We start from the raw sequence: 13,976 nt of genomic DNA on the forward strand, positions 1-13,976 counted from the left end.
TCGTCATTATTGCAACTTATCGTAGTGAACCGATTTGATGTGGAGGTTCCCGATATCCAAAAACTTATGCCATTTAAAAGATTCATTTAACAAGCGAGCGTCTGATCTTTCTACCTCATGTTTTCACCCGTCAACATCAAAATCCATCCACCCATAATCGACCAGTAGCCAACCAGCAGGCACATTACAGATACTCCTGCAGCCGCCGCCATGTGGCATAATAATGGATATGGAAATAATCCTCCACTTCAGAGTAACTTCAATCAAAATAGCTATCCATCCTCACCTTTTGGGGGTAGTTCCGCAAGCCACCCTCAACAGCTCTTTCAACACCAGCCAGACATGATGCAATTTGAAGACTCTACTGCCGAAGGCTTCATGGCCAATGACTTCCAGCCCGAAATAGGACTGTACAATGAGGGGGCGCTTGTGCAAAATCAGTTCAATCCTCACACTCAAGTAAGTGCCGTTCTCAGACCCGGACCAAATATATCGATCTTGTTCTCTCGCAGTATCCTCACTCAATCGCTAACTTCTCTCCGATTCACCAGTTTTCCCCCCCTCAAATCAATATACCCCAAGCCATAAACGCGAATGCTCCCCGCCCTAACCCCCAAATCAACGCTCGGGCAGCCGAGTTAAAGGCACAATTGCTGAAGGGGAGAGAGGCTCGTTCCAGTTCATTCACTCCCCCGGTCGGAGCGAAAAAGACGGTCGCTCCAGGACAGGGAATGTCTAGGGAGCCTCCAAGCTTATCGCATGCATCTCCAAAACCCCCAGTGACCGCAGCTGAAAACCGTGAGCAGGCACTCAATATAAACGAGCTCATCTCCCAATATGCCGATACGGAAAAGGTTCCCAGTGCAAGTGTCAAGCAGAAAGAGAACCTTAATACCGAACCCCCAGTTTTTAGCCCACACCCACTGTCAGCACAGCATCCCACGCTTTCCGCGAAGTCGCAACCACTCTCGTTAGGAAGCCCTACGAAGGTCTCAAAGCAAGTTGCTAATGGCAAAATGGATGGGATTACTACAACGGTCAAAGAAAGTGACAAAAGACGTACTAGCAATGCATCCAGTGCAGACATGTCAGAAGGTGAAATATTGGAAGAAGAAGCTCCTGAAAAGCAAACACCTCCAACCCAGCCCAAGGAACACCAGTCCCCCTCGAAGATGCTTAATAAAGATGAACAACTATCTCGAAGTTTACGCGATCAAATATCGAGACCTTACGGTTATGGTCTACGAGATGAATCACCAGCATACCGTGGTCCTCCTGCCAATCCCAAAGCCCAACCCCAGCGCAACCATGGCGACGGGCGCGAGGAGCCACAATCTCGCCCAGACAGAAAACCATATCCGTCGGATAGCAGGGCTGAACCAAAGCCATACATTGAAATGGACATGATGCCATACCGGCCTCGTGGCCCTCGTGATGAAGAGCACGGCAATCCTCAATCGAAGCGTGCGTCAAAACGTGAGGGACCCGAGCCCATCTCCAGAGAACGAACACACACTACCCTTGCAGACATTCTCCCTCAAGACGATGATTTGAAAGAATGGCTCGAAATTACAGGCTATCACAATATTCCTTACAGGGATAAGGTTCTAAGCCGTCGTCGGGCACTTGCAAATTTAGATGCTCAGCGGAAGATGATTCTTGCAGATATTGAAGCTGAGGAAAGGGGTGGCCTTCCACCAACTTCTGCCATTCAGACCCCAGCTGCGATGCTACCACCGCCGATACCGGAAAAATCAAGGAACAGCGCCGAACCTATGTCAATGTCGATGCTGACAGTTCCTGACGTGCAACCGCGTAGGGTCTTTTCTAACAAACGAGCTTATAGTAATATTGAAGATACGGAGGATGGAGGCTTGGCAAAGGTTGCCCGTATTGACGACCGAGTTCAAGAGCCACGAGTTAAAGAGGAAGAGTCCGAGCATTATCGCCCAAGATCCAGTGGGTTTTCATCGTCTCGTCGATCATCCACGGATCTTCGTAATGAGAGAGACTCTTCACGTCCCGGGTACGATATCGACAGCAGTACATATGGCCGAGGCCGCAGCCGTGAACGGGATGATTCAGCCGGACGAAGAGTATATGAGCGGAGATCATCTCAGCATAGACCATATGGCTCAGACGACCCTCGTGACCGCGATGAGCACCGAGGAAGACGCCCGTTTGTAGAGGTTGGTAGATACAAGGGTCGTGCTTTTGATCCCAACTATAGGGGTCGAGCTGGTCGTGGAAGGGGACGTGGTTCACCAGGCCATTTCGAGGCGAAGTATGATTTAGGCTTCGGCTCTAGAATCGCAAATGGAAAGCCATACAAGGATCCCAAGGGCTATAATGGAGGCGTAGAAGGTGGTCAGTGATGCGTGTTCCTCCTCTACGTCAAATCCCTTTTATTTGATTTGCGTGGAGATGAAAAATGTTTATGTATCAAAATCTGGGCCGTTGGCCACAAGGCGATGCCATACCATGGACATGGCCTGCTCTAATGTCTTTTTTACCCCGGAAGCTCCTGTTTAGCATATCTCGCGGTTTTTGTGCATGCTCGTGACAAGTGTCTTCCATTTATTTAAATTTGGCTGAATTCGCAAATGTTGACTTGACCAGACACTCGATATTTTATTGTAAAATCTTTTAACGAGGAGAATGTCTTGAACTGCATCGAAGATGTGAGTAGGGTCTTATCTATCCCCAGCATGTTGTTTGGCTAAGTTCAGCAAGTCTGCCTGGACCACCCAAATCCAAAACGGGGCCATCTTCAAGGAGGCATTCGAGTCCTGCAAGAACGTCATACTAGTATTTTCAATCAATAAGAGCAAAGCATTCCAGGGATATGTGAGTCCTGATTTAGGTACTGTTTGTTGCCTTGGGCCTGCTAAAGTTGAACATATAGGCTCGAATGGAATCGCTTCCCGGATCCGTTGAGGTTCCCGAATGGCAAACAGCAATCAACTGGGAGAGCGCTGGTGCTTTCAGAGTAAAATGGCTTGTCGTCTGCCCCACGCGGTTCAGCCGTGTTGGGCATCTCACGAACCCATATAATGATAACCATCCCGTACTAATCGGTAAAGATGGCCAAGAGATAGAGGAAAAGTGCGGTGCAGCACTTATTGAACTAATTGACGAGGAATATAGAGAGACTGCTGACTTCTGGAGAGATTCGGAAGATGGAGTGAATTGGGAATATTATTGATGGCTTTATTAGCCGAATAAATAAGGGACTCGGAAATGGAGCCTAGTATATTGTCGTTGGTAATTATTATATTTGTACATTTTCTTGCTTTGCCTCTTTGATGTGAAATAGATACCGACATCTGTCAGATCAGTCGCGGTATATTTTAAATATATAGTAAAGGCAAGCAACGCCCTATAGAACACACTAGCAGAACCTAATTGAGTAGCTAGGCCGGTAAGCAATTCAAAGGGGGGAAAGGCTCTCGCTTACTCACAACGATCCACCCAAGGTAGGCCAAGAGAGACAGAGAAAAAAGCCCAACACGCGTCAAAAACTAAGAAATAGAGGCAAAAATATTATCGTATACTCTGGAAGCAAAAGAGTTCGGCCCGGTGTCGAATGCCTACATCTCTTGCCGGTTTGTTGTACTTGTCGTTGTTGTCGTCTTTTTTGGTCGCTTTTTTCCCTATCAATCCTCTCCAGGAGACAATTTGACCTGAACCACTTAGCCAAGTGGCCGCCTTTTGTCTTCCTTAATACCAAAATCGCTTATTTTGATTTATATAGAGGGTGGCGCAGGAAATCAGATAATCATGTGACTAGCCTTACACCGACTTAGCCACGTCTAGGGGGGTCTCCCTTCACACCAGACTATATGCCAACCCCAGTCTAACATATATGATATGCGGATGGGGCCACTGTATCCCACATTCATTATAAGAAAAGAAATCTAGGCTCGAACAATCGTCGGCATTCGTTGCCAATACAATGGTCCTAATATACCTTATCTATATATCACACGACGCAAGCTACCCCTTCTACCGCTGTCTCCACCCCAGCCCTTTCGACTCTAAATACATAGCTCTCTGCCTCAAATATGAAATATCTGACCGAAACTATCTCTACACCCACCATCTCCATCAAAGATATGGACCAGTTGTACGTTTGGGTTCGAGTTATTGACTTTCAGGTCACTGGAAGGGTCGAAGGAAAGGAAGTGGATATTGCAGGGCGGGTTTATACTCTATTTATTCAGCTTAGTATTAAGTATTGGCGGGGTTCAGGAGCATGTTGATGCCTTTGGGTAGATGTGATGCAAGGCTAGCTGCCAAAACTTGTACGCCTATGTACACGCTCCCTCAATGTGAGAAGTGTCGGTATTTAGTTGTTAGCTCTAGGTGTACTCATATTGCTACGGATTAGATGAGATTGCGCAACCCATCATCTCTTTCATCGATTGGTCAGCCCTTCCATCGTGCGTGGCGATGGCATGAAACTTGAAAGCTATTAGAGAATGATAATCTGAAAGGTTTCCTTTTCTCTTCAAAGATTTGATCCACTCACGTTTCACGCCTGTTGCTAGATATTGTTACAAGAATTCATATGTCAAAGACTACTATTTTGATCGAGCGACCACTCGTTTCCACGAATTAAAATAACCGGTGCATGTACTTGTACGGGCCAAAGGTACCTACCGGCCAGCAGGAGCTATAGATAGTAGAAGTGGCAGCCACAGCAGGCTAAGGACGCACTTGCATATCGAACGCTACTATATAAACTTAATTAGCAGAATACTCTTCGCCTGCGGGCATATGGTCAATTGAAACGATACAGAGAAGATTAGCATGGCCCCTGCACAAGGATGACATGCTTCGTTAAGAGAGTTAACAGCTTTTTTGCCTTTTCCCTCGTACTTCTTCTACTTTCTTGCAACGAAAATTATATATTTAGAAGTGTTGATTTTTTGGAGTTCTTTTTTTGGATAATTCCTTTCCTTTTTTCTGACGGCCCAGAAATTGTTGCTGCTTTCCCTGATCCCTATTGCACAGCCTCACTATGACTCACACCCAGCCGGGGAACTATTGATGGATATTATATTATATCCGGCACCATTATCAAGCTATCAAACTTGGAGCGTTCATCGCCCGAAAAAAGGGGGTTTATCCTGATGGTGATGTTCTTAGTAGCGAGATGGTTGTGGGGGCAACGTGGTACTTGATATGGTTATGGCCCTTTGTATTTGAAGGGTATCAAGGGAGTTGCACTAGGCGGTAGCAAGTGCCTCGGAACTCATTTCACTTCCATACGATCAAAAGTCCTTCATTTGCGATTGTTAAGATGAAGGTCCTGCTGTGTAGGGTGTATTTGCGATGCAAGACTGCGGGTGGCCCCTGATATGAGTTTTGGGACGACAGACGGTTGCCTTGATTGAAGTTGAAGGGATGGACCCGGATGGTACAAAGGGCTTGATAAGAATTAAGAATCAAGGCTGGCCGGAGGATTCAAGTGAAGCTAGAGGCTGAAGCCTGAACCTTCTTTACTTGCATGTGGTTGCTGCCTGGTATAAATAATCGGTTTCATACTTGCATCGGGCGTACAATTGCTCTGGGGTTTTGAGGTGGAGAGGTTGTGAGGCTTGCGGATGGACAAAGAACAGTTCCTGATTGGGTGATTACCTCATCTCGCCTACTCCGGCTACACTATCCCGGATTTATCCAATTCGCCACTTTTATGCTCGAATCGGATCCGACCCCACGTGGCTTCAATCGTAGGGCGTCCAGGCCGGGTTCCACGACGTCACAGCCCCCCGACAGCCTTGGGCGCCAGATCCTGTATCTCTGCTACCTATTTCTATTTCACAGCCCTGGCGCATCTTCTCCTATTCCTTCTCCCCCTCTAATATCTGATCCTTCCCCTTTCCCTTGCCTGCCCAACACCTAACTTCGGATTTACCGTCGCCGACGATCGCTTGAAGGTCTTACCTAGGAGTCATTAAACATAACTCGAGCACTGGTGTTCGTGGGTTGTCTCGCGCGACAGAGCGACCCGTCACGATCACCATCACCATGACACGTTAACTGTACCCACCATCCCCTCACCAAACGATAGACTATCTCCCGCGATGGGTTTTGGCGCCTCTCCCTCTGATATTAGAATCCTGGTCGCTTCCTGCAAGACCGTCTATAGGAAGTGCCGAGATGCTGGTGGGGTAGGTGGACAGCCTCATCCAAATCCACGAGGCAGAGACTCAAAGGAAAATGGCTAACAGTGGAGAAGGACTATGATGAAATATCCCGCGAAGTGAAAGGTGTGCACACTGTGCTGCGCCATCTAAAGTACGAAACCCAAGCCCCAGAATCTCCATTGAATCGCGATCGTTCGATATGGGGACGCCAACTAGCCCCGATTGCTAGCGACTGCGATATTAGTCTGCGGCAACTCGACGGCCTGCTGCAGAAGTATGGGCGACTTGCTACAGATAGAAGCGGTTCTCCAGCATCCACGGGAGTGTCTAGGGACAGAATACAATTTGGTAGAAACGAGCTGGACCAGCTGGGTAGCATCCGCGTGAAATTGATATCGCACAAGAATAACTTGACGATGTTCATGGACAGAATACAGCTGGATCAATCCATAGTGATGCCGGCGAATTTGGAAAACGATGAAGGGCAGCTGGATGTTATACTGGATAAAGTGGATTCCATTGCCGCTCGAATGGGGCCAACGTCGGCAGGTGTAATGGGTGGTTATGATGATGACGATGACAGAGAAGTTTGGAAGCAATTTCGGAGGGAACTAGTGATAGAAGGATTCTCTGGTGACATATTGGAGCAACATAAGGTACGAGCATGCCTCCTTATCCACTCACCCCAGATCACTCCCATTTTGTGATGCATAAAATTACAGGCACCACAAGCGTCCATTCCATTGAATCTACGCTGTTTCTAGTGCTTTGGTTCCTGGCATAACAGGCTGTATTTTCTTGTGTTGATATTATCTGTCATATCTGGCAATTCCGGGGCCATCCACGAATATTAGCATTCCGTCTTGTATTTTAGAATTGATCTTGCCCCGAATACTAACAGCATCTTCAAGGATGTTCTTCGAGCCTACATCCGTGAGCTCGATCAAAATGGACTTCTAGATGAGGCGCCATCAACAGCAAAGGCACTTCCTTCAATTGAACGTGTTGACTCGGCAAAACGGTTGGGTTCGATGCAAACGCTACCAGGCCAGGAGCAATCCGATTCTCTGAAAATTGCCACGGTCGGCAGAGGGGCAAAGGAAATTGTAGCCCAAGAAGAAAATATGAAATTCCCATTGTCAATGAAGCTAGATCTATTGAGGCCCGACAGAGATCGGGCTGTAGAGTACCAGCAGCAACGGTAAGGAACTTGGGGATATTTGATATTTTCAATGCTAACAGCACACAGTGGGGCCCCATCGCCAACGCTACCAGAACACAAGGGGACAAGTGGACCCAACCAGCAGCAATTATCTCCGGTTTTAGATCCTACGATATTTAATGCAAGGGGAACACAGCAATACAATAGAATCGGAACATCTGACAGCGACTCGGACACTAATCGTTTAATAAAACGATTTTCGGACCCTTCAAAAGTAGTCATTATCAACACATTCGATTTACTCGACTTGAGTTCAAGATTGCGATCATGGCCACCAGGGCTACCCAGCAGCTTTGATGGCAATATATCTTTAGACAACGATAATGCAAGACGTTCAATAGAGTACAAGCCGAAGGAACAGACAGACCTTAGCGAATCCCCTCCCCAGGTTGGGTCCCTGGCGATCCGCCCTCCGAAGGCAAACATTTCGAGAGACGGTCTCAGCACAAGCCCAAGGCCAGAAACTATACGTTTAGCTCCAGACTCGCAGGGAAATGAGATTCCTCCAGATGCTAAGTGGACCAAGATTAATCGTCGGCTAGTCTCGCCGGAAGTGTTTGACCAAGATGGAAGAAGATATGAAGCGTATGTCGGCTATCCATTTGTAGATGGGGAGGGAAGAAATGCTAACTTCTGTGTAGACGGCCGGATTTTGTTGCTGTACTTGGTGTTCTAAGTCGCAAAGAAATTGAGGAGTATACGATGAGATCACAGGAATTGCGTGCGGCCCGGACTCGGCGAAATCAGCCACCACCCCCAATCCGACATCCAGTCCCAAGGCTACCAAGTGAAAGAGGCGGGCGCCTTGCTCGCTCAACGGATGAGGACGGTTCGTCAGACTCGGAACATTATACCACTAGACGGACTAGAAAACGTGGGTCCTCCCCACCGTCGAACGCGGGTAGCGATCTAGGAACAAGTTCGGGCTATCCGAATCCATTTGGCGTACGGCCGCCATCACCGCCATCGCCGCCACTACCACCAAGGGCCTCACCAGCTTCCACAGCGGCGCAGCCAATGTGGATGCCTAGATCAACACTCGATCGGGATGCTCGAGACCGAATCAGGCCACTTGGTTCGTATGAGGCGGATCGAGGAAAGTCTCCTTCTTCATTTTCGAGGGAAGAGAAGGAGTATTCACAGCATCACCGACATAATAGCTCGTCCCGGCCCTCTTCTTACTCAAGTAGCCGAAATAATAGAGATGGAGAAGCCGATAAGAAAGGCAGGAGGTGGAGGGAGGGTGCAAAAGCTGCAGGGATAGGCGGAGCAGCCATGGGATTGTTAAGTGTACTATCTGACGCGGCAGAGGGTCTATGATTTATATGGTTTATGATTAATGGCTTGTTTGGATACGATGGACTAGTAATGTATTGGATAAGTATCTGCAGATGGACTTTCGCGACTGCATAAGCGTTCTATTTCTACAGAGCGAGGCGATTCTATAGTGAGCGTTTTGAATTGATTATTCTGTATAGTACAGCACCATCTTATCTGCTTTGAGAACCATCAATGGAACCCACCAGCTTTGCTGTTTCTTCCTCTGGGGCGTATCTGCATTGCATTGGGGCTTAGCGTAGAACTGAAGTATGGGAATCGGGATGCGAGGTGGGTTTGCGACGTTGCGTAACCCACAAACTGTGCGTGGAATGCAAGTTGTTCCGGGTGAAGACTTCCTTCCACCTTCCTTCTGGCCGATATCCCCGAGCTGCGCCTGGGATGAGCTTGAGCTTTGAAGGGCTTTGATGCTGGGTACTGCAGCAGACGCAGACTGCGGGGAACTGCGCTGATTGTTACGACATGCGGCGAGGTTGTTTGATACGGGCGATTAAGTAGGTGGAGGTTGATGATCTCGATGAAGCCGTCCGTAGATACCAAGGTGCAGTACGTGGATACGTACCAGGGGAGATGTTCTGGGTGCTGTATCCGCGTACGTACATGTACTCGGGTAACTCCAGTACATGGCCCACATCACGTCCGTGCCAAGGGCCCACCTATATCCCTGAAAATCGCGGGGATGGCGCTAACCGCACCTGCCGCACCCCAGCTACGCCGTTTCTAGACTGGCGGCCGGACCTTCCAACGTCAATCGTTGAGCTGGTGCTAGTCCTGCACAGCTCGCCAATGATGATAGCTAAGGAGCTACCTGTGAAGGATCCCACGCAACGATCGACTCCAGTCTACCTCCGTAGATAATGCTCCCGTCTGGCCGCCATGCTCTGCATGCATTATGAATTGCCCCGCTCAAACGCGTAGGCAAAGCGAGCCCGCTGATGACTTGCCCAGACCTACAAGACGAGGCGCAGGACCTTAGACCCGCATACCTACGTATATAGCGGCTACAAGCCACCAAACGAAGCATCTCGGGATGAGCATTGCGGCGCTGCTCGGGGCTCCTCGGGGTTCGGCATCTCAGGTCCTCAACGAGGGCGTCAGTTAGTGACTTGTCCCCGGGGTGGCTTTACTCTCAATTTGCAAGTCGTATTCTTGCTCTTCGGGTGTGTTTATAACTTGGGAACAATGATGCCTCCCGTGGATATTAACTACAGGAATATCTCCAGGGGATTGCCTCGCCATGTGTATAAAGGGAGCAGACCCAACTTCTCACGGGAGGTTCGGAGCTTGGTTTCTCTAAATTTTCCGCCGCCACGGTGAGGACCATTGCGCTAAGAGTCCCGCAGAAGACCAGCTTCACACGTTATTTTATTATACACACGCTCACTTAACTGCGCGGGCACCGCAGTCATCATCCATTCCAGCATTAAAAGACCGCAAAGCCCCATCCGAGAAGTACGTTAAATCTAATTCTGGGCGCCCCACAAGAACCAGAAGATATTGCGGGGTACCGTTGGGAACCCGGCCCATGGTTGCAGCGGCATTCTTACTACCTGGCTACCGCGATATCAACTTCAGGGGTTTCATTTGGTCTTCATTTGATCCTCATTTGATGTTCATTTCGAGTTCTAAATGCCGGCGTATTTCCATACTCCGTCTCGTTTCACAGCTTATCTATTCCCGAGACCCCTCTTCCAATCCCAAACCCCGAGCATCAAGCTGATGAGGGGTATGCAACCCTCCAAGACGATAGTTTGGACCGTTTACATGCCCCATGCAGTGTATGGGAGCGTTGAAGTCCAATTGACTCGTAACAAGCGGGGGGATGGACAATAAGCAGTCGTGGGATTCTAACAAGCTTGCATTAGCCAAGATGGAGGATGTTGGTTGTACGTGCGGGGCCTGAGGGGGGCTGCTGCGAAGTAAATATAAAGGGGCAGCTCTGGGAACCCTGTAGTGAATAGTTCTCACTCATTCTTCATCGTCTTTAGGTGAAAGAACAGATAACAATCATCAATAAGCTTTTGCAATAAATACAGGTTTAATCTGACCAACATGACTATCCCTGATGAGGTTGATATTATCGTGTGTGGTGGTGGAAGCTGCGGTTGTGTAGTCGCTGGTCGGTATGTGACCAATATTCATTGCTACCCCTTTTCAGTGGCTCTAACTCCTCCCTAGATTGGCAAACCTTGACCACAACCTCCAAGTCCTTCTGATTGAAGCTGGAGAGAGCAACCTAAACAACCCATGGGTTTACCGCCCGGGAATTTGTAAGCGGCCGTGAAAAGTTCATTGGAATCAGCATTAACATGTATAGATCCCCGGAACATGAAATTGGACAGCAAGACTGCTTCCTTCTATCACTCACGGCCTTCCGAATGGCTCGGCGGCCGGAGTGCTATCGTTCCTTGTGCTCATATCCTGGGAGGAGGATCATCGGTCAACTTCATGATGTACACTCGTGCATCTGCCTCGGATTATGATGACTTCCAGGCGAAGGGATGGACCACAAAGGAGCTTATTCCTCTCATGAGGAAGCATGAGACATACCAGCGAGCATGCAACAACAAGTGAGGCTGCAGTTAATGATACTGTTTCCTATCAGTTGCTAATATCATTTCAAGAGATATCCATGGCTTTGAGGGACCAATCAAGGTTTCTTTCGGAAACTACGTATATCCTGTCATGCAGGACTTCCTCAGAGCAACGGAGTCCCAGGGCATCCCAACTACTGATGATCTTCAAGATCTCAATACTGCCCAGTAAGTACAGACTTGTAGAGTTATCAATCAATATTGGCTGTGCTGATACATTTATAGTGGTGCCGAGCAATGGCTTAAATGGATCAACCGGGATGTAAGGAACCCCCAATCTCCAGGGATATACCGCGAACTGACACCTTTTAGACCGGCCGACGGAGTGATTCGGCCCATGCCTACATTCATTCAACAAGATCCGTCCATGGGAACTTGCACTTGCAGTGTAACACCAAGGTTGACAAGGTTATAATTGAGAACGGAAAGGCTGTAGGTGTCCGAACGGTGCCAACCAAGCCACTCCACCCATCTGTAAGTAATTCGGTCCCTTTAGTTAACATTGTTGATACGAGTCCCCACAAGCAGCAAAAATCTCGCACTTTCAGAGCTCGAAAGCAAATCGTCGTGTCTGGCGGGACTCTTTCCAGTCCTTTGATCCTCCAACGAAGCGGTATCGGTAACCCGGAGAAGTTGCGGAGGGCCGGTGTCAAGCCAATTGTTGACCTTCCTGGCGTCGGTCTTAACTTCCAGGATCATTACTTGACCTTCTCAGGTACGCTATTTTCACTTTAATAAATGCTAGTGACCTTACAGAGCCGCAAATGCTAACATGTTTTTTAGTTTACCGTGCTAAGCCTGGTATGGCCATCCTCACCCTCATGAAGTTAGTCAACTGACCATTGTAGATACCGAGAGTTTTGATGATTTCGTCCGAGGAGTTCCCGAAGTTCAAAAGGCCGTCTTTGACGAGTGGAACCTTAAAGGAACAGGGCCACTGGCCACTAACGGCATTGAAGCTGGAGTTAAGATCCGCCCTACGCCAGAGGAGTTGAACGAGATGGCCAAATACCCTACTCCACATTTCAGAGATGGCTGGGATAGCTACTTCAAGAATAAGCCAGATAAGCCAGTCATGCATTATTCAGTCATCGCCGGGTACGTTCTCACGTCGACGAAGTTTTCGGATAGTTGCTAATTGATCCCAGATGGTTTGGTGACCACATGTTGATGTATGTTGGAATTGAAGCTTTCAGAATTATTCCTTTCCCCCAAACACATAGCTACTAATATACTACAGGCCTGCCGGGAAGTTCTTCACCATGTTCCACTTCCTTGAATATCCCTTCAGCAGAGGCTCTACCCACATTGTCTCTCCCGACCCTTACGAGGCACCAGACTTCGATGCTGGGTTCATGAACGATGATCGTGACATGGCCCCAATGGTCTGGGGTTACATCAAGTCCCGTAAGCATCTTATCTGATTGATCCTGGGTATCCCTTGTACTGACATCACCGCAGGTGAGACAGCGAGACGCATGGACGCCTATGCCGGCGAAGTCCAGAACATGGTCAGTATGCTGCTATGGCCCACCGAATTACAGAATTGACATTCAATAGCATCCATACTATGCCTACGACTCAGCAGTCCGTGCTAGAGATATGGATCTCGCGACTACCAATGCATATGCACTACCTGGCAACCTCACAGCCGGTATCCAACATGTAAGTAATTCTATCAGATGGTTATTGTTCAATTGTGGCGAGCTCTAGGGCAATGATGCGGTTTGCTGTTCGAGCAGCGATGTTATAAGATGATTGCTAACTAGTCTGTCCTCTCTAGGGAAGTTGGTCGCAGCCCCTCGATTGCGGGAAGAAGCCCAAGTCTGGCCTCATCAACAGCAACTGCCAAGATGTATATGAGGATCTCCAGTACAGCCAAAAGGATCTCGAGCAAGTTGAGGACTGGGTTAAACGTCACGTTGAGACTACCTGGCACAGTCTTGGGGTACGTTCCAACCTTCTCTCCCCGTTTCTATCATCCCTGAAGTTGGCCGCGGAGTATTATTCACATTATTATGGAAATGCTGACGATGTTAGACGTGCTCAATGGCACCCAAGGAAGGAAACAGCATTGTCAAGCACGGCGTTCTTGATGAGCGTCTCAATGTCCACGGAGTCAAGAACCTGAAGGTTTCTGATCTCTCCATCTGCCCTGATAACGTTGGATGCAACACTTGTGAGTACAATGACATGGATACAAAGTGGGAGAAATACTAAGACCTGTGCACAGATTCCACCGCTTTGTTGATTGGTGAGAAGTGTGCCATGCTCGTCGCAGAGGACCTCGGCTACAGCGGCAGGGCTTTGGACATGAAGGTTCGTAATCCCGTTGCGAATAAAGCTATTGTGATATTAACGTTTATAGGTACCAACCTACCATGCCCCTGGTGATCTTTCTACAATCGCCACCGCCAGACTTTAAATGCTTGTATTGGGGATGACCGGAGCGACAGATTGTTAAAGGACCGTGTTGATTGATGCAATAATGACTTTTGGTGCGGATTACTTCGTTTGGGTGGAAGTTCCATTCTTTAACGACAGCGAGTTGAAAATTAGGGCGGGGCTCTTTTGATCACACTCCTTATATATATAGGGAGCTTATGGGGAAAACCCTTGGAATTATATATATTTATGAACCATGTCATAGCCTCAACATATCTAAAGAGA

The 13,976-nt window shown here is 48.2% G+C and overlaps 3 protein-coding genes across 3 annotated transcripts; all 3 read left to right on the forward strand.

The window, feature by feature from the left end:
- Positions 1-210: 210 nt before the first annotated feature.
- Positions 211-3,205, forward strand: BP5553_03947 (uncharacterized protein; the record flags this gene model as incomplete). The annotated part of the gene is made up of 5 exons (XM_032012570.1): positions 211-459; positions 552-2,367; positions 2,620-2,681; positions 2,734-2,847; positions 2,906-3,205. 5 exons carry the CDS (start codon positions 211-213, stop codon positions 3,203-3,205), a joined length of 2,541 nt encoding a protein of 846 aa, XP_031872263.1.
- Positions 3,206-6,089: 2,884 nt separating this feature from the next.
- BP5553_03948 (uncharacterized protein) lies at positions 6,090-8,694 on the forward strand (the record flags this gene model as incomplete). Its single annotated transcript, XM_032012571.1, has 5 exons — positions 6,090-6,176; positions 6,245-6,808; positions 7,064-7,353; positions 7,402-7,959; positions 8,016-8,694. 5 exons carry the CDS (start codon positions 6,090-6,092, stop codon positions 8,692-8,694), a joined length of 2,178 nt encoding a protein of 725 aa, XP_031872264.1.
- A 2,070-nt stretch (positions 8,695-10,764) lies between these two features.
- BP5553_03949 (Alcohol oxidase) lies at positions 10,765-13,731 on the forward strand (the record flags this gene model as incomplete). The annotated part of the gene is made up of 17 exons (XM_032012572.1): positions 10,765-10,835; positions 10,891-10,982; positions 11,030-11,282; positions 11,337-11,474; positions 11,532-11,568; positions 11,619-11,780; positions 11,835-12,021; positions 12,090-12,107; positions 12,155-12,404; positions 12,455-12,478; positions 12,547-12,713; positions 12,768-12,817; positions 12,867-12,971; positions 13,090-13,254; positions 13,347-13,485; positions 13,540-13,625; positions 13,675-13,731. 17 exons carry the CDS (start codon positions 10,765-10,767, stop codon positions 13,729-13,731), a joined length of 2,001 nt encoding a protein of 666 aa, XP_031872265.1.
- Positions 13,732-13,976: the final 245 nt, after the last annotated feature.

Source organism: Venustampulla echinocandica (genome assembly GCF_003357145.1).
Source record: "Venustampulla echinocandica strain BP 5553 chromosome Unknown scaffold_1, whole genome shotgun sequence".
Lineage (NCBI taxonomy): Eukaryota > Fungi > Ascomycota > Leotiomycetes > Helotiales > Pleuroascaceae > Venustampulla > Venustampulla echinocandica.